At 36.6% G+C, this 15081-nt stretch overlaps 1 protein-coding gene across 2 annotated transcripts in view; it reads right to left on the reverse strand.

Moving 5' to 3' along the window:
* The window catches only part of PIK3R3 (phosphoinositide-3-kinase regulatory subunit 3), a 72796-nt gene that overhangs the window by 23901 nt on the left and 33814 nt on the right, over positions 1–15081 (reverse strand). For both annotated transcript variants that reach the window (XM_024571042.4, XM_024571041.4), the window contains 4 exons: positions 14559–14667; positions 12451–12549; positions 2186–2366; positions 1616–1741 (listed from right to left, as the gene is read on the reverse strand). In XM_024571042.4, coding sequence (XP_024426810.2) covers positions 1616–1741; positions 2186–2366; positions 12451–12549; positions 14559–14667 — 515 coding nt within the window. The remainder of the gene's footprint in view (positions 1–1615; positions 1742–2185; positions 2367–12450; positions 12550–14558; positions 14668–15081) is intronic.

Raw genomic sequence — 15081 nt, forward strand, 5'->3', positions numbered from 1 at the left:
TATCTGGGGGTAAGGGGATATGTTTCAGGCAAGGAAATGGCCAGTGCAAACACCCGAAGGGAGGAAACAGGTCTAGTATATTCAAGGGACAGCAAGGGGGCTAGTGTGGCTGGAGTAGAGCAAGAAGAGAGTTTAAGAAATGAGGTCCAGACTTCCAATCAAGATGGCAGCATAGGTAAATAGGGTACTGGCCTCCCCCTACAACCACATCAAAATTACACCTAAACTACAGAACAACCATCATTCAGAACCACCTGAACCTGACTGAATGGAAGTCTTACAACTAGGGAATTAGTATCATGCGCAGACTAAGTATTCAACAAACGTTTTTAGATGATCATACTGAACTTTGAAACCAGATTCCCTGTCTCTCTCCCACACACACTCACTCAAATACAGTTGGGGTTGCCATTATCTCCATCTTACAGATGGGAATTTTGAACACAGACTCTCTCAAGGGACATAAGCAATTTTCAACATAACCAGGATTAGAAAATAAATCTCATGAATTCTAATTCAGTTAGTTTTCTGTATTTTAAGAAGGAACACAAACACACAGAAAGAATAAATCAAATATAAAGGATATATAGTAAAGGGTAAGTTTTCTACTTTTGGACTCTTAATATCTTAATGATCTTAGCCAGAGCATTTATCAGTTTCTGGCCAGAAACATTCTGAGCACGTGTTTTTTAACATGTACACATGTAATACCCTCTACTTACTTTTTTAAAACCATAAATGAAAGGATACTATATACATTTTTCTATAGTTTGCTTTTTTTTTTACTTAATATATCTTAGAAATCCCTCCAAATCAGTAAACACAAATCTCCTCATTCTTTCACGGTTATAGAAGACTTCCTGACCTGGCTGGTGTGGCTCAGTGGATTGAGCGCAGGCTGCGAACCAAAGGGCCACTGGTTCAATTCCCAGTCAGGGCACATGCCTGGGTTATGGGCCAGGTCCCCATTGGGGGCCATGTCAGAGGCAACCACACATTGATTTTCCTCTCCCTCTCTCTCTCCCTCCCTTCTCCTCTTTCTAAAAATAAATAAATAAAATCTTAAAAAAAAAAAAAAAAAAAAGACTTCCTCCACCTACCCGGCAGCTAGCTATGATCTGGCAGCCATATCTATTGAGTGGGAGGAAAGTGGAATCAGTTTGTGTTTCTAGCAAGCAGCCTTAAAAATAGGAAACATTCCTTTCTCTTTCCTTTTCTTCTGTCCTGTTTGCCAGAATATAGTTGTCACGGCTGAGACTGGAGTAAGCCAAATCCACAGATAGAAAAGCATCCAGACAGAAAAACCCTAGGCCCTAATGATTTTGAAGTTGCCTTAAAACCCCTGAACTGCCTATACATAAAAGAAAAATAAATTTCTAGTGGAAGCTTTTGTTATTGTTATTTTTTAACACTTGCAGTCAAACCTTATCCTAGTTAATACTGACATAAAATATGTCCTCAACCAATAAAATACTGATTTATAAATGGGAGAAATTTATATCATCAAAGTCTCAAAAAGACTATTTAAGATATTAAGACAACTAATGAATGTCAGGGGAATTAAAGAAAACCTGATGTAACTGTAACGTTGCCTAAATAACAAAACTATACTAACCTGGGATGTTCTGGTATATTCTTCATATAGCCTGTCATATTCTTTACTCTTTTCCTGATACTGAGAGTGGTACTCCTGCAGTTTTTTGCCTACAGCATCAATATTGTCTTCTTTTACCAACTGATCCTATGCAGGCAAACAAAAGAAATAAAGAATGTTAACAATTCTAACATAAATTTTCACATTTACTTATTTTTTTTAAATTTTATATCTATTTATTTTTCATTGTAGTTCTACTGTAAATTTAAGCCACTATAGTAACATCGAGCATGCAAAAGCACTAAATTCTTTTGTTAACGCTAAGATCAGTCTTTATATCACAACAAAAATTATTGATTTAAAAATTAATAAAGTACAAATAGAAAACATAAGTAAGTGTATTTACACAGTTAATAAATACATGCAACAAACTATTAATAGTTGCCACAAAATAAGTCCTAAAATTCTTAAATCTTCCGTAGAAAATTTTAAGTAGATTTTTTTTAACTGATAATCCTGATGAATTAGAATCAAATGAGGCTCTTAAATAATGACTTGCTAAATAGCTATCAAGAACTTTTATAATCATACCTGTTGGTATTTGGACACTGGGTACAACAGCTTCACATCAAGTTTGGGATTATACTGAGCAAGAGATTCATGATGATAGTGGTTAATGAGCTCCACCACTGAATTAAATGTCAGAGGATCAGAAAAGCCGTATTTACCATCTCGATGATAGATCTTTATTAACTTATTATTGCCTCCCTTCCTGTGAACAACAAGACAACAAGGGTAGATTTTTTTCCCCACCATTCTACTGAAATACTGCTTTCATATGAAAATATAAAAGCTTGATGTCACATAATAAACAAGTTTTATGTTGAGGCTGGAACAGGCAAAAAGGTACATAAAATTATGTGTGTAAAAGTATATATAATATGCTATTTTTACAACAATTTCTTTTGTCTATAAATATCTTGCTTACTAATAAAGGTCAGTATAATCACTTAAGAAAAATACTGTATTGTATCTTTAGTTTATTTTCTGAATGAATTATCTAACTTAAATTCTATTAATATATTTTAAGGAAGAACAGAAACAATCTCTTTAGAACCCAGAACTACATGGCTGTGTGTCTATGGAGGGAAGCAGAAGCATCTCTATACGAAGGAGGATGATAAACATTTGTCACACAATCACCAACAACACTCAAGGTTTTATTGTCAATGACCAAACAAAATTAAGCTGCTTGAATGATTTATGACTGAGTAATTTATCTAGACCTGACATTATTTTGTCTTTTATATTTGCTTATAATTCTTGGAAACTATTCTTTAGGCCACACAGTACGTAAATGATTCAAAGTCATTCAGCTGTTTTACAAAGTACAGCTTTGGAAGAGCCATTTACATTGGATGAGTGTAATTTGATTCTTGAATAGTTTTAACCACTTTTGTTTATTGAGTTCTATCCAATGGTGCCTTAAAAGATAATTTATAACCAAAGCTTAAAATGGCAATGTTTTGTTAAGTCCTTTAAGGTACAATCTAAAACAAAATCAGGTTGAATCACTGTATCTCAGCAAAATACTGCACAGCTCCCACTCAACCGTTCTTACAGCAGCATGCAGACTTGATGAGGGGGAAATATGCCTCTAATTTATGCCATCCTACTGTACATGATAAATGAGGTACTGGGATCTGTATGAAAGTGCAAGCCCAATAGGTTTGAATTTACGGATTGATTTGAATTAAATAATGCTTTGAAGGTCAGTATTTAGATAGATGAAAAATCATTCCTATAAAATGTACATTAGAAGGACCACATAATCATATGTAGTTCCTATAGGAGTACACCCCACATATACTCACAATGAATGCAAGCTGGTGTCTCTGCTAAAGCAAAGTTAAAAGGCATTCATTCATTCAAAAAGTTACTGAACATCTACTATGTGCCAGGAACTATGACTCTAGGTGGATAAAGTGACAAACAAGCCATCTATAGTTCATGCTTTCATGGAACTTACAGTTTAGAAGCATGAGGAACATATCTCCATCTTTAACCTTATAAAGAGCATACAGAATTTCTCAAAATAGAACAAAAATAAACTATCAAATGGTAATAAATCCTATGGAAAAAATTAAACAGAGTAAAGGGAAGTGACAGTTCTGGGAGTGAAGGAATTGCTATTTTATTTATGTTGCATAAGGGAAAACCACTCTGTTCAGAGTCTTAAACCAAGTGATAGCACAGCAGATATCTGGAGGGAAAGCTTTCCAGGCAGAAGGGAACAACAGTGCAAAGCCCTTGCGGTAGAAGCAAGCTTGACATATTTGAAAAACAGCAAGGAGGCCAGTGATGCTGGGGCCGAATCAGAAAAAGGGAGAGTAGCAGGAGATGAAGTTAGACAGGGAAAAGGAGTGTAGATCATGTAACAGTCTATAGGCCATTGTAAGGATTCTGGCTTTTACTGAGTAAGATGGCGAGACACAAGAGGGTTCTGAGCAGAATGGTATCATTTATCTTATTTTAAAAGGCTCACTAGCTGCTGGGTTGAGAAGAGACCATGCAAAGTACGCAGGGGTAGAAGTGAAAAGATCAGTAGGCAGACTATTAAAATAATCTAAGTAAGAGAAGATGATGTCTTGAAGAAGGATAATAGCAGTGGAGACACTGAGAAATGGTGGGATTCTGAATATACAGGGCCCGGCAGAAATAATGACCCCCTGTTTATTACAAAATCTCTTTTTACAAAATCATAAGCATGTAATTCTGTAACAAAACAGTATTACACTCAAGCACACCATATGACATTTTAGATGACATGTTCAAATTAAAACTATAAATTATTACATCCATATTATTAACCTACCAACCACACTCAAGCAGGCATTACTTCTGCTGGACCCTGTATTTTGAAGAGAGAGCTGACGGAATGTGCTAATGGCCTAAATATGGGTATGAGAGAAAGACAAAATTAAAATGATTTCAAGGTGTTCATCTTAAGTAATTAGAAGGATGGAATTGTCATTTATTGAAAATGAAGAAGGCTATATTTAAAAAACATATATTTAAACAGGAAAAAACATTTTGCTTTTAGACAGGTTAGGCATGAGATGCCTAGTGAACATCCAAGAACAGATGACTGGTCCAGTAGCGTACCGGAAGAATCTGAAGTTCAGAAGAAGGTCTGGGCTAGAGGTACAAAATCAGTCACCCTATCCATGTTATCTGAAGATAAGCACAGCAAAACAAGAGAAGAGGTCCAAGGTATAGGCCGTAGAGTTCACCAATGTTTACTGGTCAGGGAAATGAAAAAGAACCAGCAAAGGAAACCAAGAGAGAGCAATTAATGAAGTAAAAGGAGAACTAAGAGTTTTAAGAATTATTTTTTTCAAAGCATTTCAACAGAGAAAATCGTCAACTGGGTAAATGACTTGGGGCTGACGTAGCAGAGATCTCTAAGTGATCCTGACAAAATGGTTTCAGTGCACCGCTAAGGTGGAAGCCTGACTGGAATGGATTAAAGAGGATGAAAGAGGAAGAAGAAATGCCTTGGACAACTATCTTGAATACTGCTGTAAATAAGAGTGGAAAAATAGGGAAATAGCTGGACAGAGAAATAGGGTCAAGGGAATTTTCTTTATTTACTATTCTTAAATGGGAGAGTAGAGCATATTTATATGCTAATGGTGACTCAGCAGAGACACAAAAACTGTTGATCCAAACAAAGACAAGGTAACTCCCAAGGTGTGTCCTTGAATAGATTAGATAGAGATCCAGTCTGCAGGAGGTAAATCCTGAACAAGAACAGGAACAGTCAGTCTCCCTGCTGGAACAGGAGAAAGGCAATCTTCACATTCAAGTGCAAATATGTTGATAACTTGGCAATAGTAGCATAAGAGAGTTAGATCTCTTCTGACAGCTTTCATGTCTCAACTTCTGTAGGTAAAAGGGGAAGATGTGTTGTTGATTTGAAGAGAAAAAAACATGTGAAATTGTCATCTAAGAAAATGGGGAAGCAAATGGATTGGGGAGATGCAGAAATTCATCCAGACGGTACTAAAGTCCTGCTTAAGATTAGTAGTCACAAATTTAAATGTGAGACTGATGGGGGACTCAAATGTTGGAAAATTTTTAGTTTCAGGTAATAGCTAATAAGCTTAGTAATCAATGCATGTGAAAAGCCATTGTTTCAGGAACTAAAGGTATGACCACCTTGACTCTAGGAGACCATAAGCAGTTCCACCTTTGTGCCCCAGGAGGACTGCAAGCAATCAAGATGGTATCTGAGCCATTGTGTTCCAGGGTGAGACACCCACCACCCACCCACCACCACCACCCACCACCCACCACACAGGACACAGATGAAAGAATGCTGCAGCTTTTATCTGATTAACCTTTCCCCTGAATTCCAAACCCTTTACCTACATTTTTCTTCTCCTTATAAAAAGAGTTGGTTTAAAATGGAGTTTAAGACCGTCTCTTAGGGTACAAACCCACCATCTCAGATCACTGGCCATCTGAATAAAGCGCCCATAAAGGGTCAATCCCTGTCTCTGCTTATTGGGGCTGGTAGGTGACAGGCAGCAAGAACACCGCCTTTTCTGTTTTCAAGAGGAGTCAGCATGGTGTATTTTTCTTCAAATTTGGCTGTCCAGGTATAGGCGGGAATAGATGGAGTTGAATTTGCCAAGTACTGGAACATAGTAAGGTGACTAAAATGGAGGGAGAGAGGAGCAAGTTTGTTGAGGATATATTCACAAGGGTTATTTTAACAATGGACCATGGACTCCTAAGTAAGGAAGGAAGGAAGTGAAGACAGGAAGAAGCTGGGGAGGATGGCGAATTTCTAATTATATGTCTCTCTCCCTCACATAATCTTCAAACGAAGAACCATGATATTCCTTCTTATATCCTAGCATCTGGCCCAACGCCTGGCATAAAGCAGATTCCTAAAGATCTGTTAACTACCCAGATTTTCTACAATGAATGCTATTTACTGATTTTAACAGCAGTTATTGACTTGAAAACCCCTACTTGATCACTTACTCTCTCCAGGCTGATTTGACTCTGGCTGCTCTCCTTTGAGGGTCACCAGTGACTTACCAAATTGAGACTCTGCCCCATCCCTCTACCCCAGGCTCAGTGTCTTTGCAGTGACTAAATTTCTATTCTCCCTTCCTTCTTACAGCCCCCCACATCCTTCTTAATATTTCATCCTCCCATGACTTCTATGACATTCTTTTCTCTCAACCTCTTAGAATGCTCTTTAACTGCTTCCTTCCTGCTGCTAAACACAGTTACTCCCTAAAAGAATTTGCCTTCAGCCTCCACCCTCTTCCCCCATATATTCTATGTAGATGATACTGAATCTTTTTCTGGCCTTATATTCTCTCGTAGGCACCAAACCTGTACTTCTGGATCTAGTCTAGATACATTTTTACCTAGAAGTTCTGGAGCAGCTAAAATCAACACCTTCCCCATTTCCCCAATAAAACAGTGTTCCTGACAGTGCTTCCTATTTCCACAAATGGTACATTCATTCTAAGCCCAGCAGGCTCAAACCACCTTCAACTCCCTCTCAACCTCACACATATTCTATTATCAAATCCCTTTTGCTCTTAGCTCCCCACTACCTTACTTTGACTCAACTCCTTTCTTAGAGCCACCATCCTAGTATAGTGTATTCAGTGTTTCAATCATGTCATTCCCTTCATTAAAACCCCTTATTAATTTTTTTTACACTTAGAAATAAAATTCAAATTCCTTCCCATGGGTCATTAGGCTCTCTGTAGCTGGCTTCTTCCCACTTTCAACTTCATCTCCGACCACTCTGCGGTTCACACTGTAAGCCAGCCACAGTGGTCTTTGTAGTCAATGATTCACCAAATCTTCCCAAAATCAGTGTCTTTGCATTTTCTGTTCCCTCTCCCTAAAACACTTTTCTGGCTGGATCTTTCTAATCCTTAAGTTTCCAGAGGTCATATCCTCATAGAGGTCTTCCTTCTCAAAACAATCTTAAATTCCCTTTCTTCATATTCTCTATCACACAGCCCTTTTTATTCTCTATATAGCACTCCATAACTGTAAAGTTACCTCTTTTTTAAAAATTCGTTTTAATTGATTTTTAGAGAGAAAGGAAGGGAGAGAGAGGGACATCGATGTGAGAAAGAAACACTGATATATGCCTCCTGTAAGCACCCCATCAGGGATTGAACCCACAACCCAGGTATGTGCCCTGACTAGGGACCAGGAATGAATCTACAACCTTCTGGTACACAGGACAACACTCCAACTGAGCCACCCAGCCAGGGACTTCTACCCCCACTCCTGCCCCCACCCCTAAACATGAACACTATAGACAAGAGACCATGCTTGACTTTCCATCATTTCCTTTTCCTAGAGCAGTACCTATTAACACTGTGGACACTCATTAAATATTAAATGACTAAAGAACAAATCCTCTTCTGGATCACCATTACCCCTCAATTCTTAATAGACTTCTAACTCTACTAGTTAGTATCTATCTTCTTTTATTCTTTCTGTTCAAATATAGCCTGTGCATATAACTTCCCTGCTGAAAAAATGGCAATGGCTCCCCCTGCCTATCTACAACATTAAATACAAACTCCAAATTTTAGAATTCAAGGCCCTCTTCAACATAACCGTTTTCCAACCTTCTATCCTTCTATCCCCCCATCACTTTTTCCTCTTTATAAACTCTACCCACTGACAAAATGGGACTGCAACTCACTGAATAGGACTCTATCGTTTCTTACCTCTATATCTTTTTCCTTTTGTTACTTAATCCTGCAAATGCTCCCCCCAACTTTCTACATATCCAAACCTATCCCCCTTTTCAAATACATTGCAAATACAATTTCTTCCATGGTGAACAGCTTTTTATAGCCTCTCAACAAGTTATCTCTTACCCTCTTTTAAGTCCTTCTTCTGTTATTTTAGTTTAATTCAAAGCATTTTTTATTCTCTTTACCTTTACTAGTCTGCCTTCCTTGAAACAAAAGTTTTAACTCATTGTTAGCTTTTCTGCAGAGTAACTAGTACTGAGCTATGAGTATTTACTAAATTAAGACCAGCACTTTCCTGCCTGGCAAAATCTACCAAGGCCCAGCTCAACTGTCATCTCCTCTGAGAAAAATTCTTTTTCTTTATCTTATTTATTTCGTCCTTCAAATATTTACCGAGTACCTACTATATGTCAGACCTGGTGTTAGATACATGAAAATTTTAAAACATTCTTGCCAATGTCAACCAATCAACCAATAAACAAAATATAGTATATAATGCAACAAAATATTGTTCAGCCTTAAAAGGGTAGGGAATTCTAACATATACCACAACATGTATGAAACTTAAAGATATTATTCTACATTAAATAAACCAAATACAAACAGATAAATATTACATGATTCTACTTATATTAAGTAACTAAAATAGTCAAATTCAGAGACAGAAAGTAGAACAATGGTTACCAGGGGCTGGGAAAAAGAGAATGGAGACAGAACTCTAATATAGCACTTAGCACACTGCATTAAGGTATGGTATAAATGTACCTCTCCTATTCCGCCATTACACACCTGGATTATGCACTCTTAAGGGAAATCCATGTTTTATTTATGTTCATAACCCCAGCCCTAGCACAATACCCAGCAGAAAGATGATCCTCTAAACAACAAAATGGTCTGCGGGAAAAGGAATATGCTAGCTCCCTATGACTGAAAGATCACATGGAAACTCAATAATGGCCCTTTCTGAAAAATACTAAGCAAAGAATTCCTCTATCCGGAGAAACCCAGATGAACCAGGTAACATTAAAGATTCCTTCCAGCTGTAGGTCTCTAACACAGTGGCCCTAGACTAGAAAGCTTTAAGCACGGCCCCTCGCTGGCTTTTCCGGAAAAGCACTGAAATTTTAGATAAATTACGTAATTATGCAGGCTCTTTTCCTCATCCCAAAGATATAAAAATTGTTGCTTTTCATTGGTCGTAATTAGGAATCTAGCCATTATAAAAAAGTACCTTAGTGTAGGATTAAAACCATTCTGCAGATAAATAAGGACATTCATTCATTTAATAACTATTTATTAGGCATCTGTTATCTAATGCCTATCCATTATCACACTCTAATCTAGACTCTGGGGATACAGCAATGATTGATCAAAGTCCCCAGTCTTAGAGAACTTAAATTTTTGTGGGGGCGAGATAAACAAGTTGGAAGAGAAGGTGAAAACAATGAGCAGCCACAGAGAAGTAAATTGAGGCAATATACATCCTTGGTTGGCTACTTTGGATTGAGTGATTAGGGAAGATCTGAAGGGTTGGCATGTATGTAGAGATCTGAATGCAAAGAAGGAACTAACTATGCAAAGATCAGAAAGAACAGTTATTACAAAGAGCAAATGGGACAGCTATTGCAAAAGTCCTAAGGGAGGAATAAACCTCACTTGTCTTGAGATACAGAAAGGCAAGTGCAGTTGAATGTAATGAATACAGAGAGAGAATGAAAAGAAAGGCAATATAAGAAGGAGACCAAGACCAGGTTAAATAGAGTGTTGTAAGTTAGAATAAAATCTAAATTCTTTACCTCAGATGCTGCAGAGAAACTCTTTTAAAGAGTTTTAAGCAAGGGACAAATCAGACTCATATCTTAAAAGTATCACTCTGGCTGCTGTGCAGAAAATGGTCCACAGGGGTGGGAAAGATTAGAAATTTTAAGATGCTACGAGCCCTGCTAGGAGGTGACTGAAAAGACCAAGCAAGATGATGGCAGCTTAGATTTAGATGGTAGAGAAATGTGAAGAGATTATGAATATAAATTTGGGGGTAGAGTTGGCAAGACTTGTTTAATGATGAACTGAATGTGAGGGTTAGAGAAAGAGAGGGAAAAAGACTTGAAGATTGAGTAACAGTAGAGATAGTGGTTCTATTTCTTAAAAAAGTAAAGTCTTGAAGAGACACAGTTTGGGTAGGGAGAATTGGGTTTGAAAAAAAATTCTGTATTGGCCACATTAAAATTAGTTCATCCCCTAGTTATCTAGTGGCAAAAGCAAGCAGGCAACTGGGCATATGCATCTGAAGTTCTGAAGGTCAGAGCTGGAGATAAGCTTTATGAATCATCACCACATAATTGTATATTAAAACCATGGGACATTGCCCTGGCTGTGGCTCAGTGGATTGAGTGCCAGCCTGTGAATGGAAAAGTCACTGGTTCGATTCCTGGTCGGGGCACGTGCCTGGGTTGCAGGCCAGATGCCCAGTTGGGGGTGTGCAAGAGTCAACTTAATCAATGTATCTCTTGCATATCAATGTTGCTCTCCTTCTCTTTCTCCCTCCCTTCTCCTCTCTCTAAAAATAATAAATAAAATCTTTAAAAAAACCACCATGGGACAGGACAAGCTTCATTGTGGGAAAATGAATTCAGAGAAGAGAAGGCCCAATTTTGAACTGGAGAACAATTAACATTTAGATATTGACTAAAGGAGTGGCCTAAAACTATGAAGAAAATCAGAAGAGAAGGACTAATGCTGCTTAACAGGTCAGGTAAGGTAAGAGAGCAGTAGCCACTGGTTTACCAGTCCCAGTAAAATGGGAAGACCGAAGTCAGACTAGGGTGGAAAAAAATTATGTTGAATGAATCAGTGTAAAACATTGATTATTCCTCAGCACAACTGAAGTCCCAAAATATTAACTTCTTAATGCCTTTACCTGAAACTAATATAGTGACTTCAAATTTCTAGTATGAAATATAAGATTACTTCTCTCTCTCTTTTTTTTTTAGGATTTTATTTATTTATTTTGTTTTTAACTTAGAGGGGAGAGAGGGAGAAAGAGAGGGAAAGAAACATCAATGTGTGGTTGCCTCTCACATGCCCCCTACCAGGGACCAGGCATATTCCCTGACTAGGAATCGAACCGGCGACCCTTTGGTTTGCAGGCCAGTGCTCAATCCACTGAGTCTCACCAGCCAGGGCAGGGTTGCTTTCCTTAAAGATACCAGGATGGAAAGGCAGCAAGGAGCCAGATAAATCTACCTTTGAACCCATCCTCTGTCACTTACTAGCTATATGTCTTTGGTCAAGTTTCTTAACCAGGCTGAGATTCAGTTGCCTCATCTATAAAATAGAAATATTAATACCTACACCACATAAGGTTGTTGTGAGAAATAAATATTACATGTAAAATGCTTAGTACAAGGAAGTTGTTATTGTTGCTGTTATTATTCTTTACTTAAAAAAATGACTTTATGATAATCAGACTATTTTAATTGTTAAAATTAATTGCGGAAATATCTAAAGCAATTTTCCTAATCTTTTAAAATATATGTTCCATCTTTGTAAATATACGAAATGAAACATCCACCGCTTATGAGATTCTAATAGGCCCAGATGGACAGCATGATACAGACTGAGAATTGCTTTATCTTCCACATATCATCATCAACCTTAGTAAAGTTGAGTTTTAACTCTTTGAAGTCTACATTAAAGAAAATAATAGGGTTATTAGAGGGGTGGATTCTCAACATATTGTTAATAACCTTAGGCTGTGCACATGATTTCTGCTTCACTCGTAAGGTCAACAGTATACATCTTATTTCCTTACTAGGGATTTTAGCTTTTTTACTTTATTGCTATATAAAAATAAAAATTGTTGTTATTTTATAAGACATTTAAATATTTAATGTATAGAAAAAGTTAAACAACTAAAATTATGTATCTAAATTAAAATAAAAACATAATATATAAAGATGTAAATAAAATACAGAAATTTTTGTATACCCAGAAATAAATAATGCTAGTAGAACACTAACCAAAATGCTACATAATACTCACCTCAAAGTCAGAGTATAATCTCCCTGCATTTTTGTTGAGGCATCTCTGACCAAGAAGGTACCATCTGGCATGTCCCGTAATTTGTCATTTACCTCTTCCCTGAAGAATTATAGAAAAAATGAAAAAAAAAAAAGTAAGTGTCATTTGTTTTCCTATTATTACTAAGGCTTGTTGGAAGGTGGGTATGTTTAAGGTTATAGAATCATGCGGCCTTCAGAGGTCATTTAATTCCTCCCCCTAGATATGTTCATTCTGTTTTGATTTTCAGTATTATGCAATCTAAGGAAGGGCTGTTTGCATCTTAACCTTTTCCAGCTTTCAACTGTCTATAGGGGATAGTGTTTCCATTAAGCCTTTAGGGATTCCTTTGGCAAGTCTGAACTTGCAGAGTTTCAGGAAAAACCAGCAGCTGTTTAGAAAGAAGGTTATATTAAAGCAACAGTGGCAGCTGTGTCTGATCGGGGGGGAAAAATTCACTAAATTCACAATCTTTCAATATAATATCCTCCAATATGAATTTATACTGATAAATTCCTTTACAGAGCTGGTTTGGGACTTTAAGGAGCAACACTAGAACACTCAAAGAAAATGGCAGGGCATAAAAGACCCTTGAATTACAGACCCACAGGGTCTTAAAATATCAATTGAAATAGTATTTAAATGTAAGGGAGCCTTTTATTATATAATGGTAAAATAAAAATTTTCTGATAATATAAAATATATTGTCTTCTTCAAAAAAATAAATATAGAATTAGCATGTGACCCAGAAACTCCATTTCTGGGTATATACCCCCCAAAAATGAAAAAAGGAACTTGAACATTTATACACCGAAGTTCATAGTAGCATTATTCACTAGCCACAAGCTGGAATCAATCCAAACACACATCAAAGCCAAATGTCCAGATGAATAAATATAGATAAATGGGATATTATTCAGCTTTAAAAATGAAAGAAATTCTGACACATGCTACGACATGGATGAACCCTAAAGACATTATGCTGAGCCAGTCACAAATAGATAAATACTGTATGCTATATGAGGTATCTAGAGCAGTCAAACTTATAAAACGGAAAGTAGGATGGTGGTTGCCAGGGCGGGCCTAAGGAAAGTAAGAGGAAAGGTGAGTTAGTGTATTATAAATGGGTACAGAGTTTCACCTGGGGGAGATGAAACAGTTCCAGAGAGGGATGGTGGCGATGATTAAACAACATTTAAATGCACTTTATGACACTAAATTATACATGTAAAAATGGTTCAAATGGTAAAAAAAGAGGAAAAAACGAGTGCCACTTTGGTAATGGGAGAGAATAGAAAAGAGAAAGAGAAGGGCAAGCGTATTGAGAAACACAGCATCAACCTGAAACCTGACTTGGCAGAAATGTATAGTGCTTTTTAAAAACAAGAAAATAGAATATTCAGATTTAAAATATAAACAAGGGTGAGTAAAAGTGGTTTTACAGTTGTTCATATGGGAAAAGATATGCAGGTTATGATTATTACAATAGCTTTATTAACTCAAAAGGATGTCAGTGCGATCGTAAACCTACTTTTGCCAACCTCCATATTTGAGTGTGTATATTCCTTCTCTAGATTCAAAATAATCCCAAACCACATTTTACCAAAAGAGCAAATCTGTCCTAGAGTCTTGTTTCCCAAAATGAGGTGTGTGAAGAGTGCATCAAAATCACTTGGGGAGGTTGTTAAATGCAGATTCCTGGATCCCACCCCGATTAATTCTTGCATATGTAAAGGCTGTGGAACCAGTGCCTTAGAAACAAAAGGTAAGGAAAATCAAGTACCTACAAGTATCTTTTATCCTAAAGCATGTGCAATTATATCTTAAGTGTATGTATAATTTATTCAGAAATCTATCCTCAATACAGAATTAAAAGTAAAATCACACTCATAATTTAAATATTTTGTCACTTTTTTGTGGGAAGAAAAGCATTTAGAAACTTTTGAGATGTTCTTATACAATCTCTTAAATGGTAATCTTTACATAACAACCAATGGGACATTACAATGTTTCATATTTACTACTAATTCTCAAGAAGTCAAAAATGACTTTTTAGAACCTGCATTCCATTATAGTAGCACTCTAGTTACCTTGAAATGTCCCCCCAGTACCATTCCGCATCCTGAAGAGAAAGAGAACTGTCCTTCATTCCATTTGTAACAGCTGAAGTCATTGGCTTAGGTGGCTTTGGTGGAAGAGCTAGAAGAAAAATGTGTATTATTTTGTAAATGAAATTATCATTTGTTTTCTAATTCCCGCAGTCAGGAATCACTCATTAACCAATGTATTAATACACTGAGACTCAAATAATTATAAATAAAATTGTGTTATTTTATGTTAAATCTTAAACATTGGCCAAAAAAAAAAAAATCATTTTAGAACTATACCAACAATTGCCTGAAAAGTGAAATTTTCCAACTATTTGGGTTTTTTCCCTTACTTTTTAATTAACTTTTTATTTATAAACACAGTTGACATAAGATATTAGTTCAGGTGTACAAACCCATGATTAGACATTGATATAACTTATGATCACCCTGATAAATCTAGTACCAATCTGACACCATACATAGTTATTGAACATTATTGACCATACTCCCTATGCTGTACTTT

This window comes from Desmodus rotundus, chromosome 3, assembly GCF_022682495.2.
Source record: "Desmodus rotundus isolate HL8 chromosome 3, HLdesRot8A.1, whole genome shotgun sequence".
NCBI classification, from domain to species: Eukaryota; Metazoa; Chordata; class Mammalia; order Chiroptera; family Phyllostomidae; genus Desmodus; species Desmodus rotundus.